Below are 15588 nucleotides of genomic sequence, written 5' to 3' on the forward strand. Positions count from 1 at the left end.
ACACATACATTTTAAGCAAGAATTACAACAATTATATTATTGTTATCAAGCCAAAACATTACTCCTTGCAAGCAACAATTAGTTAACTCACAACGAGCATTAAACTCTACCCCAACCTTGCGTTGCAGGCGAAATCTCTATTGCTTTTTGTGGCGAGCTATTGAAGAAAGTATTTATATTTGTATAAACGAGTTGCTCTTGTCTTGTATTTATGAGTCTCATAAAACTCAATGTTACACGCAAAATTAATGTCAACTTGGTTTCGACGTTGTTTTTGTATGCACGTTATAGGTATGCTCTGTGTCAAGTTGGTTTGTTTTCATTTTTACAAATTTTTCCCACAACAATCAACCAAACAACACCTCGTGCTTTTTTTCCAAATTCACTACTACACTTGACGTCGCGCAGTGTATGATTTTGAAGTGCTGTGATATAAAAAATGTCCGAAAAGCAGATGAGACTATATCTATTGCTGATTAAAATATCGCCCTATCTTGGCTGCCGTTTCGAAAACAACCAATCGCAGCAAACGTTTGAATAATGCCCTACTTCAGAGTTTGTTTCAAAAACGCCCTATTTAAAAATTCGTTTAAAGAAGCCGTTTTTGAAACAAATTCTGGAAGAGGATGTTTTTGAAAAGTATTCTCAGATAAAGCGTTTTCGAACTGACAGCTGAAATAGGGTGATACTCCACTCAGCTGTCGATATAAAAGGCCAATAAATGGTGAAAAGGTTGAAGCAAGCCCGGATAGAGCATCGCGAGATTTTCTTAATCCAAACGCAGAATATTTCAAAAAAATTATTCCCATTTTCCTTCCTTTTATTGAAAAATTGTTGAGGAACAACATGATCTATAACTTCCCAGTAACGAATTGTATCAGTGACTGTGACAGAACAGTGACATCATTCAAATCGCAGTTCACAATCACTTTTACTCATAATCCGGATCACAGGCCCAATTACACCTCCCCACAACTGAATGAATCCGTGATTTGTGCTGCAATCTACTACTAGAGGTCGCAGTAAAGGCTACGCAGCTATTGCTTGATGCCGCATAGACGCTTACGTATCAGTTTACTGCGACATATAGTGCCATTTAGTCGCAGCACAAATCACAGTGTCATTGGTTCATACAAATAATAACACATGGACTTCGCATGACTTTGTCAATATTCAATCATCACTGGATTTCGGGTTCAAATCCCACTCCAGGAGAAAGACTTTTAAAGGATTTACAAGGTACAATCGTAGCGTTTGTCGCCTTGCACGTCCTGATGTCGCGTTGTTTAGATTTTTCCCAAATTATAAAAAAAAATTTTATTGTTTAAATTTGAAGAAACTTGCCACTGCTATTTTTCTGGTCGCTGCTGTATGCTCAACAAAAATAGTCGGTACGAAGTTCACTTTAGGCTATAAGCTCCTTCTTTTACTATCCAGCTCTATTCCCATTTTGTCCATCGCCACCTCAAAATCGTGTACTATGCGCACTTTAAGCAATTTACTACAGTTTTAATTTTCATTGTTATTTAAGTTCTTATTTGTACATACTTAATTTAAAAGTAAAGCAGTCTGAAATATTTTAAGTCGCATCGTTTTATCGCTAAGAAAATATTCGTCAAGCACTTCTTATATCGTCAAAATACTTCTTATCCTTAAGTAAAGTGTTTGAAGTTGCAAAACTAAAAGAAAAGAAAAGGAATAATATAATTGTATCATCCAAATATTTTACTTCATCCTAACAATTTCTTAAAGTCATTATACCTGCCGCTCTCACTAGCTCATTTCCTCTTAAATACGACTTTTAGTCACGTATTTGACGAGACTTTTTAATTGACTTGACTGTATGACATCGAATCGCAAATATTTATGTAAATGAGCGTATACTTAACTTAGAAGTTGCACGCACTTGGAGAAACAAATTTTTTTTCCTGTTCAAAATATTTGATTTTTTTTTATAAAATTTGCAAAAAATCCTATTTATTTGGTCCTTTCGATATCATTTCATGTAAATAAGCGCATTTCGCTTTTCTCTGCAACTGTCGTATGTCTTTACATTGCACATACATTTATACAATTCCATATAGTCAACAAAAGAAGATAAGTTTACATGCATAGGAAAAACGAGCGTGCGAATTAAGACCTCAAAGAATCCTTTCACAACCAACACCGCATAAATTATTGTTCGGATTTTTTAGCTGAACGTTGCTTGCATATTAATTTTTTGAAATATGACCGGAAAACTTCCGCTAACTTGTATACGAATGGAATATTTGAAAAATTCGAACGAATTTCAAAAAATTGCGCCGTCAGTCTGGGTAAATGCGCTAATTTTTTGGCGTTAATACCATAAAGCGAGCGCCAAAGCCAGTAACAACTCAGTGAGTTAGCGCAATTACGCCAAGCGAGTTGTTGGCCGTGCTTAGCTGGGATGATAATGACGGCAGAGCTAGTAAATCTGCAGAGCTTCCGATATGTCAGAGCTTCCGAATCCGATTTTAGTTCCGACTGTTTAGAATCGGTTGCCTTACGAAAGTCGATCCGTAGAAGAGTTTAATGGAAAAACATATAGGAGCAATTCACAGGTGCAAATGGTCTTTCACGCGCCCAACGCTTTTATTTAATTGTCTGATCAACGCCCTAAATTGATGAGGAGTGTGATGACTAGTACCTAGGACCTACCTCCTTATTTTCTAGCTTTTAGTATTATTATTACTTCATATAAGTATTGTTTTCAATAAAACAGTTTAACTTAAACATTTTTTTTAATTATTTTATTTTTTATTATATTGGGCCTCATGCATAAAAACTGAGCCTTTTCTCAGGCTCGATTTTCTGAGTAGAAGCAGGTTTCTTTGTTTTTGTTGTCGAAAAATTAAGTCTGTGTATTAACTAATTTAGCACGATTGAGCAACTTAACGGGGACCTTGCGTTAGGTTAGGTTTAGAGGACATATGTGGGAATTTTCTACACTTTCACTCGGAGACATTTTTGTCCATTGTGAGTGCCCTTAGTGAGTGCCCGGAGGTGGCACAGCCGTCCAACCAGATTGCATTCCTTGAGGAACTTAAATAGGAGTGAAAAATCCACTACCCAACCTTTGCCAAATTGTCGAAAAACCATACGCTCTCAAATCTCAGTCGCCCGTAAGTACTCTCACTTCAAATTTGATAAGCTTGAGAAGAAAACTTGCTCCTTTACTATCCTAATCTCATATTCCTCGATTTTGCTCTAGAGATGTCCTAGCGGTGGCCGTACTGAGCTGTCCGCCTGGCTTGCGTTCATTTGGGAACATTTCCTGGTCATCTCATCTGTAAACTCATTCCATTCAATGTCGCTCTGCCCCGGGATCCAGCAAAGGGAGAGAACCGGGTCCGCCTGGAACACCTTGCATGAGTCAGGAAGTCGGTACGATTTGTCTGCAAATGCTTTAAGTACATTCCAGCTGCGCTTCCCTTTTCCATTTTCGAGCCGTCTGCGTAGATTGTAATACCACTACCACTGTTTCGGCCTCCTTCCCATTCTGCCCTAAAGGATATAGTGTGTTCTGCACCTAGAAGTCAAAAACCGCCGTGATATTGTCGGTGTCGCTGGCGGAGACCTTTGTTATAACTTATACCATACTTAAATTTGAAATAAATTAAGGGCCTCCCTCTCCATCCACACCTAAAAACGCCATGAAGTATAAATGATTAACGAATTCACGTCGCTTTACTATTTTGTCTCAAAATTACCGCAGCACGCATTTGTGTATGCAACTTTTAACATTTCTTAGCAATGAACGTAACAGTACACCCAAATACATCCACTCAGAATAAATACTTTTTAAGCATATATAAATATCGTTTAAGTTTCAATATTTTCTTCTTAAAACAATCTGAGTTCAAAGCCCTATGGATCTGCGTTCGAAATATTGTTCATATCCTTCAAGATTTTATAGAACTTTCAAAAATAAAAAAAATAAAATGTTTAAATCGAAAACCAAAATAACAGTTTTGTGGCTTATTAAATTTTAGTCTAAAAAAGCAAACAAATTTAAATAGTTTAAAAACCGTCTTAATTTGTTAGTCGGCCTTTCCTGCGTTTAACGGTGGAGCAATATTTTTATGGAAGGATATGGACGACGCCTATCTAAAAACTCAACACGATTTTAAAACTACCTAATACCAACACATTGTGAGGCTTAAACTCAAGTGGCTTATAGCCGTATTCATGACTTTCTGATTTGAAATCGAAAAAAATTCCCCAACTTTTTTACTTTTCGTAAACGTCTAGATTCTATAATTAGAAATCTTCTACTTTCAGGTAGTATACACAATTGCTTTTATCTTTAACTGTTTTGTTAATTTTCAATCAAAGTACAATGCTTGTTTTTCGATTTTCTAAGAATTCAAGCTCAATACTTAACACTGCAATTCAACGAATATCAAAAGTTTTATATCAAAATTTTCAACTTCTTTTAGAACTAGACAGAAAAAATGTTCAAAATTAAACGGTAGTCGATAGCGTTCGAATTAAATTAGATACAAAACTGTACTCGAAGGGGCAAAAATGACAGTTTATATGGGGTATATAATATATATACCACCGATCTCTATGATTTTTTCAGACAACTATATATGCTATATACGAAAGTATATGCTGAAGTTTGAAGCTTCAATCTGTTAAATTGAGGAAGATATGACAATAATTCTCTTTTTCTGAAAAATCGGTTGTATGGAGGATATATGCTATAGTGGTTCGATCCGGCCGGTTCCGACAAATGTCTAATCGGACACCCAAATACACCCGCTCACCAAATTTTATCAAGATATTTCAAAAATTGAGGGACTAGTTTGCATACAAACAGACAGATGGACATGGCTAAATCAACTCAGCTCTTCCTGATTATTTCGTTATACTTAATGGTGGGTCTATCTATTTTTCTTTAAGGACTTACAATTTTGGGTTTCGTGACGAATTTAATATACCATTTCGTTTTCATGAAAGGTATAATAAAGAACACCTAACAAAATCTTTGAATTTCTAAGCCACACAAATTCTTTCTTACCATAAGTCTTGTTGCACTCAAATTATGTATTCACTGCGAAATTTTTAATTAGTTGTGAAAGGTGCAAATGAATAAGATTTATATTTTGCGTACGTGTGAGTGTGTGTGTGTGTGTGTAAGCATTTTGTCTGAGTAGGAGGACACTTCTTTTCTTTTTTCTTTTTGGAATGCCAAACTTTTTGTTGGCTTCTTTGGCACAGACTTTTTGAGGTTATAAATTTTAAATCTGTTAATATTAAGTATTCCAATATCTTTGTTTTAATTTTTCTTGTTCTCGAATATTTCACCGCCATCCTATCCTGCCCATCTGCAAGCGAGGTGCCACAGGAGCACCTTTGTTTATTTGCTATTAAAGACTGTAATGATGCAAATTTGTAGGATTTCTGGCACGCGTTACAAAATTACATTAATTATTCCTTTGTTGTTCTGCGGCAAAAAAAATTGTTTTCTGATTTTTTAAAGGCATAAAAGGGCATTTGTTTTTTAACAAATTTTAATTCAGGCTACTGTCAAGGGGCGATTTTAGCGGGACGAGATTTATTTATTTATTACGGCTTAAATTAGCCTAGCTTATACCTATATGACTATATTTAATTTATAATCTAACCTATATTACAAAGGGTAATCTCCTTATTTCCCGCGCTGGGCAGTACAGCAATCTTACGTATGCTGCGGGATACATGCCATCGACACATTAAAGCGCAAAGATAACTGAGCGGCGATGCAGAGAGAGTGATGCACTGCAGTTTGTGCTTCGGCAACTTAGTGTGTGCGTGGGCTTTTGGTGATGCATCAGCGAGACGTGGGTTGGACGCACCATGAATGATACTTCTGGATATGACTACTTTAGCACTTTGACATCGTTTTGTTAGGTTAGGTTAGGTTGAACTGGCCGGTCCATGAGGACCTCACATAGACTGAATAAGTCCGTGGTGTTACCAGAAGTTTGACATATACTAGAAGCTTCCTAGGGTTTAAGCCACTTGCTGCTTTTAGATCTGACAGCTGTATCACTCCTAATAGCTGGAGTCTTAGCCTGGCAAGTGCAGGGCAAGAGCACAGAACGTAATCGTTTCCTCCTCCAGCTCGCACTTCCTACATCTGCTATCACTGACCAAGCCAAATTTAAAGGCATGTGACGCCAGAAGGCAGTGTCCAGTCAGAATACCCATCACGAGTCTGATAGAAGCAACTTTGTTAGTCTAAGGTTGTAAGACCTGCACATAATCTTCGACACTTTACAGCCCCGCGCTTGAACCCACGCCTTTCCTGCTTGGTAGATCATGTGCACCTCTCACCTTCGCTTAATTTCGCCCAGTCTAATTGGGATGTCTACGGAGCAAGCTTCAAGAGATGCGCCCTTTTTAGCTAGTTCATCCGCTGTTTCATTCCCAGCTATTCCCATATACCCTGGGACCCAATATAGATGTATGCTTCTCCCTGTCCCAATTCTCTCCAGGGACTGCTTACACACATCGTTTGGTAGTTCATTAAAATATTTTAAGCTTTTATAGTACAAATTAGATTTATTGCCGTCTCTTATTAATATTATGCATTATTGGAATAGAATTGAACAGAATTACCGTTTTCCGATTTCTGAAAATAAGTATACAGAATTTCAGAATGATCGGTTCTGTAGTTTAATGGTGAAAGCGTTGTAAACTTTATGACTGCACACCGCTTAATTGAAACATTTTCATTGTATACATTTTTTAAAATTTTCTATATAATAGCTGCAAAACTTAGTCATAACTTAATTTTCTTTTTATTATTTGCAGCCGAGGGTATAACTATAATGGAACAGGCCGCAGAGATTTTGTTACGGATCGAAGGAAAGATCAGGTAAAAGTGATAATCCAGCGTTGAATAAAACAAAATACATATGAACATATCTCAAAATAATTAACTTTCCTAAATACAAACTTTTACAGTATCAAAATCGACTAGAACCATATCGTCCTAAATACGGACCACGTAACGATCAAACTTTCTATTTTACACCACATTGGAACAATAAAAATCGATATAAGAATTTAACGAATAGAAGTAACTATCGGTGGTCAAACGAAAACAAGTTTAAAAGTAATTATTGGCAAAATGAGGCATTAGGGCGTATTAATACGTCATATAATCGTAACGAATGCGTTAAGAAATCTATGAATTCTCAAAAGCCAGATAATGCAGCATTAACTGTAGGAATCGAAAAAAATTATGAAACTGTAACAAATGAAAAAAATTAAATTAATGGAAACGCTACAAACTTAGCTAGAAATGGAAATAAAAATGAAGAAAATACTTTGCAGACGTCTAGTGAAGTTGGCATGAAAATTATAGGAGCTACAAATGCAAACTCAACAACAATTAAACATACAGTGCAACGGAAAACCCCTAAAACTTCTTTACAGGTAAATAAAACTACTAAAAAGATAAATCTTAATATTACCAAAATATCAACAAATATAATTAAGAAAAAACAATTGTTTAAAACTCGCTGTATCAAGAATGCGAATAAAATAATAAAAAAGACAAAAACAAACAAAGTTAAGAATAAAATTGTTGCAGAAAAAATTAGCAAAGACGCTAAGGAACCGAATCTTACAATAAATAATTTAATTAATAAAGAAAAAATTCCAGCACTAGATATTAAGGAACAAAGTAAAACTATAGAAAATCATACAGATGAAGTAAGCAATCTTACAACAAACAGCACCCACAAACACGCTAATAGTAAAATAATAGGAGAATATTCTGAAGACAGCCCAACAGCGGATAGTACAGAAGATATCGATATAAGCGATATAAATAAAAACTATGGAAATCAGAAGCAAACAACTATTCGCAGGGATACTTTAAATAACGAAAGCGTAGAAAACTTGTTTGATAGTGAATTGGTCATCAGATTGAGTCAATCAAGCGACGACAATTTAGAATTCCAGGACAATGGTGAATCCAACATTTCCAATGTACACACTATTAACTGTGTAAATGTATCTAATGATGAACAACAAATAACAATACTACTTGCTGCTGATTTACCCGATTCTGTTGACATCGAACCGAATTATTTAGATATTTTTGAACAAGGTGCTTCGTATGATGACAATTTCGCAAATTCGTCACCAATTAAAGATACTAACACAAAACCTCGTATATCTATAGTACCATTATCGCGTCTTGTACGCAGCGAACTTATCGAATCGGCAGCAAGCGACTCAAGTATTACAGAAACCGAGAGTGCGCTTACAACGCACCACACAATACACACACTACCAATAGCAGGTACACCAAGTAAACGGGTCTGTCGACCGAATATGGTAAAACGGCGACGTAATATTTCAAGTTGTAGTAATTCAAGTGGTACTACAGAAAATTTAATTGAAAAAGTAGCCGGTATGGATAAATTTGGTATTAAAGAAGTCATCAATAATAGTGGAACACGTTTTGATGAAGCGCTTAAAGCACATGCGCGTAAACGTTTACGTGAAGAGATACGTAAACAATTGAAATCAATGAATGTAGAGACGGCAAATGATGTTGATAATGTACATTGTGTACCCGATGATATTGTAGATGCTATATGTATACCAGATTTGCTATTAGATGAGATACGTAAAGCTTTAAGTATAGAATTTTTTTATAATAACGATACATTACAAGAGCCTACCATGGCAATTGCGCCATCCAATTCAGATAAATAGGATGCCACAAAAGACAGGAGTGATAAAGAGTTAGTTAGAGTTGGTGGTGTTGGTGCTGGTGCTGGAACAATGACGAATAATATACAGCCAATACAATAAAGTATTGTTGAAACGACGACTGCAACAATGGGAGCTGGAGAAACTGAGATGGAAACGAAAAAAGATGCAGTTTAAAAAGATAATATGGTAGAGAAGAAAAAAGCATTAGATAGCGGTGTTAAAACGGCAGCAGTATCAAAAGCGAATAAAACTAAAGACTTTGTCGAAAATGCCAAAATATTGGAAAACAAAAATGCAACCAAAAAGAGTGATACAACGCAGAACGTATTAGATGTGGACAAACCGAATAATAATGTGGATAAAGAAGAAGGAATAGATCAGAAAAAAGTAACAAAATTACCAAGTGATAAAGCGCAGGAATAAGTAATATATGTTTCGAATACGAAAAATGGGGTTAAAAAAGATAATACTGTAGAGAATAAGAAAAAATCGGATAAAGCAAAGCAGAGTGATAAAATAGTAGAAGTTGTAGCTGAAGATAAAACGAAAAATATTGTAGAAAGACAATAAAAGTAAAGATCAACAAAAAGCAAAAGAGAGTGATAAAAGGTTAGAAGTTATAAATGAAGATCAAACAAAGCCGACTGTAGAAAAGAATAAAACGCAAGGGAATGACGAAAAAATAAATGACACTGACAAAACAACTACTGAAATAAAAAAAAATCAATAATTACTGAAACAGTGCCAACACCTAAGGTATATGCTGCAAAGCGTAAAGCAAATATAATAGAAAGCGATACAGAAAACAACAAAACTAATAAATAGAAAGTTGCTCAGAAATTGTGCGCGAAATAAGTGCACTAAACTGTGAAGAAAATAAAAGAATGAAAAAAAGGTAAAAAGATTTCACGTACAAAACAGAATAAACTCAAAGAAATCGATGATGATATAATACCACTTGATACATCATCATCGTCCAGCAGTTCATCGTCATCAAGTTCGCTACTATCGGAACGACTCAGATTCTGAAACATCATTTCATAGCGTTTCGTCATCAGTGAAACGTAGACGCATAAAATTACGCACAGATGCGCAAAATATTGTAGAAAGTTTTGAAAAACTCATACTACCCAGTCTGAGTGATAACTTGAAAACACGTTATCATAAAAAAATTCTACATACACACGTTTGCATTTCATATCATGTATATGCACCAGCGAATATAATACAAAAACATTTACGAAAAAAGAAATTACAAAAATACAATCTGATCTAAAATCTGAAGATTGTAGCGCTGCTTTAGAATTTTTGATGCGTGAAATTGTCAACGTTTTCAAAAACAACAAGTAAGGAAGGCTAAGTTCGGGTGTAACCGAACATTACATACTCAGTTGAGAGCTGTGGAGACAAAGTAAGGGAAATCACCATGTTGTAAAAGGAACCTAGGGTAACCCTGGAATGTGTTTGTATGACATGTGTATCCAATGGAAGGTATTAAAGAGTATTTTAAGAGGAAGTGGGTCATAGATCTATAGATGGACGCCATTTAGGGACATCGCCATAAAGGTGGACCAGGCCTGACTCGAGAATTTGTTTGTACGATATGAGTATCAAATGAAAGGTGTTAATGAGTATTTTAAGAGGGCGTGGGCCTAAGTTCTATATGTGGACGCCTTTTCGAGATATCGCCATAAACGTGGACCAGGTGTGACTCTAGAATTTGTTTGTACTATATGGGTATCAAATGAAAGGTGTTAATGAGTATTTTAAAAGGGAGTGGGCCTAAGTTCTATAGGTGGACGCATCGTTATAAAAGTGGACCTGGGTTGACTCTAGAATGCGTTTGTACAATATGGGTGTTAAACGAAAAGTGTAATAAGTGTTTTAAAAGGGAGTGGGCCTTTGTTCTATGGGTGGACGCCTTTTCGGGATATCGCCATAAACGTGGACCAGGGGTGACTCTAGAATGCGTTTGTACGATATGGGTATCAAATGAAAGGTGTTAATGAGTATTTTAAACGGGAGTGGGCCTTAGTTCTATAGGTGGATGCCCTTTCGAGATATCGCCATAAAGGTGGGCCCGGGGTGACTCTAGAATTTTTGTGTACGATATGGGTATCAAATGAAAGGTGTTAATGATTATTTTAAAAGGGTGTGGGCCTTAGTTCTATAGGTAGACGCCTTTTCGAGATATCGCCATAAAGGTGGACCAGGGGTGACTCTAGAATTTGTTTGTACGATATGGGTATCAAATGAAAGGTGTTAATGAGTATTTTAAAAGGGCGTGGGCCTTAGTTCTATAGGTGGACGCCTTTTCGAGATATCGACATAAAGGTGGACCAGGGGTGACTCTAGAATTTGTTTATACGATATGGGTATCAAATAAAAAGGTGTTAATGAGTATTTTAAAAGGGAGTGGGCCTTAGTTCTATAGGTGGACGCCTTTTCGAGATATCGCTATAAAGGTGGGCCAGGGGTGACTCTAGAATTTTTTTGTACGATATGGGCATCAAAAGAAAGGTGTTAATGAGTATTTTAAAAAGGCGTGGGCCTTAGTTCTATAGGTGGACGCCTTTTCGAGATATCGACATGAAGGTGGACCAGGGGTGACTCTAGAATTTGTTTGTATTATATGGGTATCAAATGAAAGGTGTTAATGAGTATTTTAAAAAGGAGTGGGCCTTAGTTCTATATGTGGACGCCTTTTCCAGATATCGCCATAAACGTGGACCAGGGGTGACTCTAGAATGTGTTTGTACTATATGGGTATCAAATTAAAGGTATTAGTGAGGGTTTTAAAAGGGAGTGGCCCTTAGTTGTATATGTGAAGGCGTTTTCGAGATATCTACCAAAATGTGGACCAGGGTGATCCAGAACATCATCTGTCGGGTACCGCTAATTTATTTATATATGTAATACCACGTACAGTATTCCTTCCAAGATTCCAAGGGCTTTTGATTTCGCCCTGCAAAACTTTTTCATTTTCTTCTACTTAATATGGTACGTGTCACACCCATTTTACCAAGTTTTTTTCTAAAGTTATATTTTGCGTCAATAGACCAATACAATTACCATGTTTCATTCCTTTTTTCGTATTTGGTATATAATTATGGCACTTTTTTCATTTTTCGTAATTTTCGATATCGAAAAAGTGGGCGTGGTCATAGTCGGGTTTCTGCCATTTTTTACAACAATACAAAGTGAGTTCAGATAAGTACGTGAACTGAGTTTAGTAAAGATATATCGATTTTTGCTCAAGTTATCGTGTTAACGGCCGAGCGGAAGGACAGACGGTCGACTGTGTATAAAAACTGGGCGTAGCTTCAATCGATTTCGACCTTTTTCACAGAAAACAGTTATCGTCCTAGGAGCTAAGCCTCTACCAAATTTCACAAGGATTGGTTAATTTTTGTTCGACTTATGGCATTAAAAGCATCCTAGACAAACTAAATGAAAAAGGGCGGAGCCACGCCCATTTTGAAATTTTATTTTATTTTTGTATTTTGTTGCACCATATCATTACTGGAGTTGAACACTGGCATAATTTACTTATATGCTGTAAAGATATTAACTTTTCTTTTAAAATTTGAATTTAAAAAAATTTTTTTTTAAAAATTGGGCGTGGTTGTTCTCCGATTTTGCTAATTTTTATTAAGCAGACATAAAGTAATAAGAGTAACGTTCCTGCCAAGTTTCATCATATCTTCAACGACTGCCAAATTACAGCTTGCAAAACTTCTAAATTACCTTCATTTAAAAGTGGGCGGTGCCACGCCCAATGTCCAAAATTTTACTAGTTTTCTATTCTGCGTCATAAGCTCAACTCACCTACTAAGTTTCATCGCTTAATGCGTATTTGGTAATGAATTATCGCACTTTTTTGATTTTTCGAAATTTTCGATATCGAAAAATTGGGCGTGGTTATTGTCCGATATCGTTCATTTTAAATAGCGATCTGAGATGAGTGCCCAGGAACATACATACCAAATTTCATGAAGATACCTCAAAATTTACTCAAGTTATCGTGTTAACGGACAGACGGACGGACGGACGGACGACTGCGTATAAAAACTGGGCGTGGCATCAACCGATTTCGCCCGTTTTCACAGAAAACAGTTAGCGTCGTAAAATCTAAGCCCCTACCAAATTTCAAAAGGATTGGTTAATTTTTGTTCGACTTATGGCGTTAAAAGTATCCTAGACAAATTAAATGAAAAAGGACGGAGCCACGCCCATTTTGAAATTTTCTTTTATTTTTGTATTTTGTTGCACCATATCATTACTGGAGTTGAATGTTGACATAATTTACTTATATACTGTAAAGATATAAAATTTTTTGTAAACATTTTACTTTAAAAAAAAATTTTTTTTTAAAGTGGGCGTGGTTCTTCCCCGATTTTGCTAATTTTTATTAAGCGGTACATATAGTAATAGGAGTAACGTTCCTGACAAATTTCATCATGATATCTTCAACGACTGCCAAATTACATCTTGCAAAAGTTTTAAATTACCTTCTTTTAAAAGTGGGCGGTGCCACGCCCATTTTCCAAAATTTTACTAATTTTCTATTCTGCGTCATAAGTTCAACTCATCTACCAAGTTTCGTCGCTTTATCGGTCTTTTGTAATGAATTATCGCACTTTTTCGGTTTTTCGAAATTTTCGATATCGAAAAAGTGGGCGTGGTTATAGTCCGATATCGTTCATTTTAAATAGCGATCTTAGATGAGTGCTCAGGAACCTACATACCAAATTTCATCAAGATACCTCAAAATTTACTCAAGTTATCGTGTTAACGGACGGACGGACGGACGGACGGCCGGACATGGCTCAATCAAATTTTTTTTCGATCCTGATTATTTTGATATATGGAAGTCTATATCTATCTCGATTCCTTTATATATGTACAACCAACCGTTATCCAATCAAACTTAATATACTCTGTGAGCTCTGCTCAACTGAGTATAAAAAGAGACTGCAAAAAGGGAGCGTGGTAATCGTATAAGAAGAAACACAGATAAATCACAACAATCAAACGATGAACAACCATTTTCTACAACAAGCGACACGTATGCTAGGAGAAGGGATGATACAGCAGGCACTTCTACTTCAGATATGGGCGACAAAGCTAATGTGATTTGCAGAGAAGCTGTTAAGATATTAACAGCGGTGACAATAACAAAACTGCTAGTACAGCAGAAAATTATGATGTAATAAGAAATTGTAGTAATCAAATCTGAAAACAACATCCTCTTGCGCCGCAACACCAACTAAACACGACCAACAACATCAAAGCGTAAATGGGCGAACATTAATGAGCAATCATGTGGAGGATGTAGAAGAGGAAGAGGAGGGGGAGGAGGATGTGATTGGTGAAAATGCTAAAATTGCACAAAATGCAAGACAACGTGGAAACAGCATTAACGCATTCGCTGAAGCATACGAATATTTACAACAGAACAACAATCAACACAACAACACTAATAAAATTACAATGAATAGAAATATGTTGGTAAATGAAACGACACGTCGACATCTTGCCAATACTTCCACTCCAAATAATAATATTGGAAGTTTACCATCAAGAAATGAGACGACGACGTCTTCTATTGGTACGACGGCGGCAGCGAATGCACCACCAACTTATTTGAATGGTTTGGGATTATACTTTAAAGATCTTTTTGGCACAGAAATTAAATTAAATGGTGCTACAAGAAACACAACAGTGAGAGACGAAAATGGTTTCACGTTGAATAATTTTTGGCCGCTATCCGGCGTTACACCGCTCATGATCTCAGATACGCTCTTTCCAAATGTAGATTTAGATGCTTTGCGCAAAAAAAATATCCTCGATGAATTTGTTGTAAACAATTTACGTGGATTACATTTTAAGTTAATGGAAATGCATAAACGTAAAATGTTCGTCGAAGAGATGATATTAAAATTGCAAAAAGATAAAATGGATATTGATATGCAAACTATGCAATTGCAAAATGAAAAATTTCTTTTATTGAATACCGCTATGACGGCAGCTTCTATTGAATTGCCAAAGCATGAAACAACTACTGAATCGATTGCACTTGCAACAAACGCAACAACAACAACCGCAACTGTTACACCAATACAAAATGCAGATTCACAACCATCTCGTATGGATACAACTTCAAGCAGTACCAGTCCCAGCTCTTCCAACGGCGCCATGAACACCAGCGCCACCATGACCACCACAGCCACCATGACTACACCACCACCACCTCCAGAGTTACCACATATTCTATGCAACAAAACACATATAAAGATCATCGTAAACGTCGTATTGATGATAATTATTCCCGCCAAATGATAAACGGTATCGTCCACGTCACGTAGACGTGGCGGTTGTTTTCGTAAAGTTATGTTGAAACGTGCCAACAACGCACCCAGTATAGATCCGCAATTGGAAACAGCTATTGAATTTGCACCACAAGATAAAAGATTGTCATCACCTGGTCGCAATCTTGATACACAACGACGCCCTTCAATCTTTGATGGATCGCTTCGAGCCATACATACTCTGGCATCTAATGTCGGGTTGAGCGCCAACGCGGAGAAGACGGATATGTATAAAGTCCCGAATCGGTCTAGGCTTAAGCTAGGAGGTATGACCTTGCAGGAGAAACCTTGCACAAAATATCTAGAAATCATTATAGACAGTCAGTAAGTTGTTGTCGAAGTTCAACGTGGAGGAGAGAGTGAAAAAGGCCTCGACACCACTTTAAGTATGTAAAAGAATACTGGGATATACGTGGAAATACCACCCTCTCTCTATCGTTGGATATTTACAGCGATTTTAAAGCTCATTCTA

At 36.4% G+C, this 15588-nt stretch overlaps 2 protein-coding genes and 1 long non-coding RNA gene across 3 annotated transcripts in view; all 3 read left to right on the top strand.

Annotated features, from left to right (window-relative positions):
* LOC137236044 (uncharacterized) overlaps positions 1–8042 on the top strand; it is a 103121-nt gene extending 95079 nt beyond the window's left edge. Inside the window, exons 2-3 of the long non-coding RNA XR_010948228.1 lie at positions 6826–6889; positions 6979–8042. This is a non-coding gene — a long non-coding RNA (uncharacterized lncRNA). The remainder of the gene's footprint in view (positions 1–6825; positions 6890–6978) is intronic.
* A 1-nt stretch (position 8043) lies between these two features.
* LOC137236046 (uncharacterized) lies at positions 8044–10429 on the top strand (the record flags this gene model as incomplete). The annotated part of the gene is made up of 1 exon (XM_067758752.1): positions 8044–10429. A coding segment is annotated over one exon (702 nt), but the record flags the coding sequence as incomplete, so codon positions are not given.
* A 3588-nt stretch (positions 10430–14017) lies between these two features.
* Positions 14018–15087, top strand: LOC137236047 (probable serine/threonine-protein kinase tsuA). The gene has a single exon (XM_067758753.1). The coding sequence runs from the start codon at positions 14059–14061 to the stop codon at positions 15085–15087; it is 1029 nt and encodes a 342-aa protein (XP_067614854.1). The 5' UTR covers positions 14018–14058.
* Positions 15088–15588: the final 501 nt, after the last annotated feature.

The sequence above is a fragment of the Eurosta solidaginis genome, unplaced genomic scaffold (genome assembly GCF_040869045.1).
Source record: "Eurosta solidaginis isolate ZX-2024a unplaced genomic scaffold, ASM4086904v1 ctg00001273.1, whole genome shotgun sequence".
Lineage (NCBI taxonomy): Eukaryota > Metazoa > Arthropoda > Insecta > Diptera > Tephritidae > Eurosta > Eurosta solidaginis.